At 35.3% G+C, this 7,233-nt stretch overlaps 1 protein-coding gene across 1 annotated transcript in view; it reads left to right on the forward strand.

Annotated features, from left to right (window-relative positions):
• Positions 1 to 5,883, forward strand: part of LOC107597900 (serine protease HTRA3-like) — an 11,270-nt gene extending 5,387 nt beyond the window's left edge. Inside the window, exons 3-8 of the mRNA XM_016289104.1 lie at positions 1,428 to 1,491; positions 3,433 to 3,465; positions 3,745 to 3,859; positions 3,997 to 4,054; positions 4,165 to 4,260; positions 5,603 to 5,883. Of these exons, the coding sequence (XP_016144590.1) occupies positions 1,428 to 1,491; positions 3,433 to 3,465; positions 3,745 to 3,859; positions 3,997 to 4,054; positions 4,165 to 4,260; positions 5,603 to 5,771 (535 nt within the window). The 3' untranslated portion in view covers positions 5,772 to 5,883. The remainder of the gene's footprint in view (positions 1 to 1,427; positions 1,492 to 3,432; positions 3,466 to 3,744; positions 3,860 to 3,996; positions 4,055 to 4,164; positions 4,261 to 5,602) is intronic.
• Positions 5,884 to 7,233: the final 1,350 nt, after the last annotated feature.

The following is a 7,233-nucleotide window of genomic DNA, read 5'->3' on the forward strand; positions in this document are numbered from 1 at the left end:
TTTACGGTAGTATACCGTTTTTGGAAGTGAAAAAGACTGTATAATGTAGTGAATAACCGTAAATTGACATTCCCAGAATTCAAATGTTACATTTCAAATTTGATGTTTTTTTGTTGAAATAACTATGTTTTGGTAGTATACCGTTTTTGGAACTATGTTTCTTCTCAGATTTTTCTTATCAGTTTTGTATATTAGGGTTGTGTGTTACACCTAATGTTGTTAAATGAATGCTTATTGCTTTATTTCAGTTTCATGTGTGTTACCGTGATGGTGTTTGGTGTTTGTGTGAATGACACGGTGCACCTTCTATATAGGTTATTATCTAAAAGCTGCTTGTGATGGGCTTTGGTTCATCATGTGACTTTCTCATCACCACCTGCATTTGGTGGTTATCAGTGTATTACAAAGGTACAAAACAGATTTCAGTACTTCAATAGGTTGGTATATAATAACATTTTATCAGTTAATGAAATTACGGTATTTAACTGTAAATTTAAGTTAAAACCGTAAAACCTAAAACGTTGCTACCGTATTTTTTTACGGTAAAATTCCGGCAACCACAGGTGCCGTTTTTTACCGTAAATTTTAAAAGATTTTTTTACAGTGTATATTTGTGGTGAATTAATGTTTTGAAATACAATAAACCCTTCGAAAAAAAAGTGTGCTTAGTTGCATTGAATGTGCACTGGTAGTGTACTTCAAATCTAAAAAAAACATATTGACCAAACTGGTCCCCATTTATATTAGGTGGCCTTGACTACTATGTACTTACATCAAAAAATAAGTACAAAACACTTATTGCAAAACACTTTTGCTGCTATTGAGGTGGGATACGGGTAAGTTTAGGGACAGGTTTGGTGGTATGGGTAGGTTATGGTGTAAGGGATGGGTCAACAGTGTAATTATAAATGAAATTACAGAAATTAATTACAGATGTAATTAGATGTAGGTATTTTTAAAATATAAGTATAATGTAAAAACATGTATGTAAGTGCATTGTTTCAAATGATTCATTTTAAATGTAAGTACATAGTAGTTAAAGCCACTTAATATAAAGTGGCACTGAATAACCAGAACAACACATGTTATGAGTCTTACTGCTGTTGCATAAGAAAACCTCTGAAACTCATTTCTGAAGTCATATTGTATTCAAGAAGTAATGTACATGTATTGAACAAAACTATTCAAAATATATTATTCGTGAAGAAAAAAACCCTTTAAAACAAAAAAGTCAAAAACGTATATTTTATTAATGGTTATGTTGCTTCCTGTCTGATTATCAGAATTTATTATTATAAATAATTATTGAATTACTAGCGTTTTCATATTTGCTGCCATTATTATTAATATTTACAGTTTTCATTTGCTATTCTGTTGCAAAAACAGTTGGTTTTTATTCTTTTTATTCAAATTTATTTGATAAACAGGATCAAAACCAAATATCCTAATGTTCATGATGAAATCTTGATCAACGAAGTCACTCATGGCAATGTGAGCTTAGTCAATGACAGATTAGCTAGTTAATGTGTTATAATAATCCATCAAAGTTAAGACTGTTTGAGGAAACTAACCAATAGCTATCCAAAATAGCTAGCAGATAGCTTCTGTTGTGCTGACTAAATAATTACTTGAAATTTAATTAACAGGCACACACATTAGGATATGTTACCTCCTTCTTCACTCCCTGTGAGTCTCTGTTATCATGAGGCTACTCCTTAACAATTTAACAACCCTGTTCTGCTCCTCCTCCTGAACTAGCCTGTTCTTACTGGCTCACCACCTGCTCTTTTACTTGATTATTCTGCTGCACAAACTTTGACTCTGCTGATGAAGCAGAGACTACTGCAGTAAACATGTCAATAATCTTTGCACATTTGGCAGCATCCGCCTCCAAACTTTTAAACTTCATATCCTGGAGCTTTTTCAGCTTCTCAGGAGCTTTTTGGTTAGTTCATTTTGAGAGATGGAGAAGAAGGGGGAGGATACTTTATCAACTTTTTTACAAACCCATGGGTCGTTGTCCCTGCATGATGAGCAAGTCCTTGGCAAAAAAAAATAAACCCTTATATCAGCTCCAAATTGTGTTGCCTAGCATGCCAACCCTGGTTTTGAATTTATGTTTTTGTTCAGTGCTTGAAAATTTATTTTCAATACTTTTGGTACAAATCTAATCCCATTAATATAGGGTTTGTAAAATTGTTTTGAGCATTGATAACCCTTGTGCGCTCCTCATTTGGGAGTCACACTCACGGTCTTCGCAGTCAAAAGTGAACGGACACCTGAAATGAACGGACAAAATGAATTTTTTTCTTCTTCAGTAAAATCAATCTAATATATTTTTGTTCAGTAATATTTTTTCTTTTGTATTTTGAGAGAATTGTATGGTACTAATTCATATTTTAAAATAATATTTACAATGTATTAAAATTATTTTTCGATTAATGCAGTATTTCAGATTAAAATAAAGACTAGGCCTTTAAAATCCAGTGTTTGAAGGCAGAATAGCACCTCCTGGTGAGAGCAAAAAACAAACAAACTGTAATTTCATGATGTAACCACTAGATTCCTGTATAGGACTCTATAAAGAGGCTTGTGAATTCTCTAGTTGTTTTTGTACATAATTGTTTACTTTTATTAGGTTGTGGATTTAAATGTATATTAAGGCATTCTCAAAGACTACTTTTTGTCAAGGTTTATATTTTTTGTTGTTTTAAATGTTGATTTGAAGTGTAGGTTTTTGCATTATTATTACTACATTCAAAACAGAACAAAGAAAGCATTTTGTTACACAAAACATTAAAATTCTATAAAACTGTAACAAAAATGAACAGGAATGCTTTATCAGAGCTTAAACCTCTTATTTCAGTCTTCTGACTCATTTTGGTTATATGGTTAGCTATACCAATTCGTTTGAGTATGTATAATTCTGTATGTGTGTGTCTGTTTTAGAGTTTCACCCCTTCATTGCTGTGCAATTTTTTTCTGCATTGTGGGGGATTTGTAGAATGCACACACAAAACAATTCTGTATTTTCGATTCCCCCCCCCCCAATTTCCCATTCATTTCCTATGGTACCATGAATGTGACTATTTTTTTTATGACCACTTAGCTTTTTTCGAATCATGCCCTCAATTTTTTTTTGTGTTCACATACTAAGTTCCATAAAAGTCACCAAGTTTCGTACCATTCTGGTGAAGCTACAATTTTTTAAAATTCTAAATGTAAAATTCTCCGGTCAATTAACATTCATTATTATTTCCCTTGCAATTTAGAGTGGAAGCTGTTTATTTGAAGTCTCAGATTTTTACTTCATTTTAAGTTTTGGGTTTATATTTATGTTCAGTAGTTTTGGCGTGAATCTAATCCTCGATAATGTGTGTGTAAAATTGTTTGAGAACCAACAATTAACATGATTTCTTTCTCTTTTCTTAGTATGGGAACTCGGGTGGACCACTCGTTAATTTGGTAATTATTTCACACTGTGATGTTTCGGTTTTCTGACAGTAGATTTACAAGAATAATTCAACCAATGTTTTTACAAATCTGTATGAAACACAAACGTTGAACTTTTAAAAATATCCACTCTTTTCTATATAATTTGAATATTACATTTCAGTCTGCTTTTCGAAAATTCCCCTTTTGTTTCATAAAAGAAGGAAAGACAGGTTTGGAATGACACATTGGAACAATACAACGACAAACATACTGATACTGAATTTTTCTTCTTGTTTTGTCTTCTATAAGGATGGGGAGGTGATAGGAATCAATACCCTGAAGGTAGCTGCAGGAATCTCCTTTGCCATTCCTTCAGACAGGATTACTCGCTTCTTAAATGATTCATTAGGAAAGCAGAACAAAGGTACATGGTGCAACTTTTGTGCAAGGGAATTTGTAGGGAGGTCAGAGTATGAATCATCTAATACTAAACATATGTTTTATTTTTTAGAGTCATTCTTGCAGGATTAAATGTGTTAACACATTTACATATTGTTTCAGAGCCAAGATCAGTGAAGAAGCGTTTCATTGGAATCCGAATGCTCACCATCACAGAAGAGTGAGTGTCCTTCACTACAGACGCTAATACACAACACATGTAAATGAACACCGCAGTGCTGTTTAGTCATTGTGTGTGTGTATGTGAGGCGTTCTGTCTGTCTCCTCCAGACTGGTGGAAGAGCTGAGGCAGCAGAATCCTGATTTCCCTGATGTCAGCAGCGGGATCTATGTCCACGAGGTGGTTCCTCACTCCCCTGCTCAGAAGTAAGCATCAGCCAAACCAGATGCTCTTTGGTCTTTCTGTTGTGGTTGGGTTTCATAAGTCCAAGCCAAGTAGTTTAGCTCTGTCTGAGCTGAGTGGATGACAACATATTGAAGATCACGATTAACTATGAAATGACAGATTTGTATAATCCAGGTTTATGTAATAAATCTTGGCCTTTTTTCAAAATGTTTGATTGATTCAAGATAACGATTTTGATGTATTAACATGTAACTAGTCAACTTAAAAATGAAACTACAACATGATTCAAATAACATTCTCCTTGTTAAATAATATAAAACTAGAAAAAATGGCAAATTGTAAATCAAAAAATCAAAATGTAGAGATTCACTCACATTTTTTGTTGTTGCTGCGTTTCAACTCAACTCACGCCACTTAAACTCGCAACTTTTCCATTTCCACTGCCTGTGTCTCATGTTTTTCAATGTAATAACACATTCTGTATGAATAGCCACTATTGATATGATTTATGTTACGTTCCTTCATAGAGCCTGGTTAATCAGGTGCATTGTTATTGGCAGTCAGATGAGTTTTGTTTCTCTTAGCTGTTATCGTTGGTGTATTGCCAACCTGTCGAATTCTAACATTTTATGCACAACTCAAATTCCCTTATTTAAAAAAAAAAAAATTGTGGCAAGACATTACATTCAAATTATATAATACAATTATAAAAAATGGCCCAGCCCTAGAGAAGTAATAGCATTTGTCAAAGTGAAGGTTTCATCACTACATATTCTGGAATGAAGACTTAAAGGGATAGTTCACCAAAAAATGAAAATTCTGTCATTAATTACTCACCCTCATGTCGTTCCAAACCCATAAGATCTTCGTTCATCTTCTGAACACAAATTAAGATATTTTTGATGAAATCCAAGAGCTTTCTGACCCTCCATAGACAGCAACGCAACTACCACATTCAAGGCCCAGAAAGGTAGTAAGGACATCGGTAAAATAGTTAATGTGACATCAGTGGTCCAATCATAATTTTATGAAGCTACGAGAATACAGAAGAGAAGAAAATATTGAATAAAGTAGTTCTTTTTGTTTTCTTTGCCCACAAAAAGAATTCCCGTAGCTTTTCGTACACGTAATGTACTACTTCTGTCTAAGCAGAGGCTGTAAGATAATAAACAGTAAAACATTTTTAATAATTTAACTCAAATTAATATTTCTTATCTACATATTTATTTATTTTGCTCCTCTGTGTCAGTGTCCTGATCACCTGTCAGGATTTATTTTACAATTAGCTCTATATGTTGTCCCTTACAAATTCAAGTACACAACTGACAATTGTCGTGTATAATTTCTCCAAATGTGTTTCAGAGGGGGCATCAGAGACGGGGATATCATCGTTAAGTTAAACGGAGAGCCCCTGATGAGCACCAGCGACCTGAAGGAAGCGCTCAACCAAGACACGACTCTGCTGCTGGAGGTGCGCAGAGGCAACGACGACCTGCTCTTCAACATTGAGCCTGACGTCATCATGCAGTGATGTCAGCATCTGTTCGAAATGTGAACCATGAAGACATTGGTTTTATCATATCAGTCATGTGCTGTCGTGGCCAGAGGGATGTCTAACAGCGCATCCTTCTACAAAACAAGGACCTCTTTTACAAGTTAGAGGAATCTAACCTTGAGCTTTTGCAATCTTGGTCAAGTCTGCCTTAGAGATTTTATATGAAAGGCATTTCATAACAGCACACTCTCTTTGAAGTTTGGAGCGGAGAATGATTTTGTTTATTGCAAATATGAAAACGTGCAGTTGGGGAGAGTGGGGACGGTTGCAACATAGCTTTTTTCTTCAATCAGGAATGAGCTACAGTGATGGTATTCATACTGCACATGCTCAATCAGCCCCTCATCCTTCCTGGATGCAGTCAGGCACATGTGACCATTCCTTCTACAAATAATAATTTGCATGGTAAAAAAAAATAATTTTTTTTAATCATCAAATTTTTTTGTCATACTGTCTAAGTCGGGGTTCCTCAAATCTTACCCTGGAGGTCCAATGCGCTGCAGAGTTTAGCTCCAACCCTGATCAAACTCAGCTACCTGTGATTTTCTAATGATCCTGAAGCCATTGATTAGCATGCTCAGGTGTGTTTGATTAGGGTTAGAGCTAAACTCTGCAGGAAAGTGTTTCTCGTGGGCCAGATTTGAGGATCCCTGGTCTAAGTTGTTTGCGTGAAACATTGTAAAAACATATGATTTATATCTGTGTTTTCTTAGCTTCTAATAGGCATAGCTAGCATGTGTCAAAGATATTGTGTCAAGCTAATATACCAAGTTATGTCACGGCTGTCAGTGTGGGGACAGTTGAATCACACTGTTGCAACCGTCCCAACATGCTGTCCCTTACCACAACATTGATGTAAAAGCCTGACCCTCCATAGACAGCAACGCAACTACCACATTCAAGGCCCAGAAAGGTAGTAAGGACATCGGTAAAATAGTTCATGTGACATCAGTGGTCCAATCATAATTTTATGAAGCTACGAGAATACAGAAGAGAAGAAAATATTGAATAAAGTAGTTCTTTTTGTTTTCTTTGCCCACAAAAAGAATTCCCGTAGCTTTTCGTACACGTAATGTACTACTTCTGTCTAAGCAGAGGCTGTAAGATAATAAACAGTAAAACATTTTTAATAATTTAACTCAAATTAATATTTCTTATCTACATATTTATTTATTTTGCTCCTCTGTGTCAGTGTCCTGATCACCTGTCAGGATTTATTTTACAATTAGCTCTATATGTTGTCCCTTACAAATTCAAGTACACAACTGACAATTGTCGTGTATAATTTCTCCAAATGTGTTTCAGAGGGGGCATCAGAGACGGGGATATCATCGTTAAGTTAAACGGAGAGCCCCTGATGAGCACCAGCGACCTGAAGGAAGCGCTCAACCAAGACACGACTCTGCTGCTGGAGGTGCGCAGAGGCAACGACGACCTG

The sequence above is a fragment of the Sinocyclocheilus grahami genome, unplaced genomic scaffold (assembly GCF_001515645.1).
Source record: "Sinocyclocheilus grahami isolate Dianchi unplaced genomic scaffold, SAMN03320097.WGS_v1.1 scaffold240.1, whole genome shotgun sequence".
Lineage (NCBI taxonomy): Eukaryota > Metazoa > Chordata > Actinopteri > Cypriniformes > Cyprinidae > Sinocyclocheilus > Sinocyclocheilus grahami.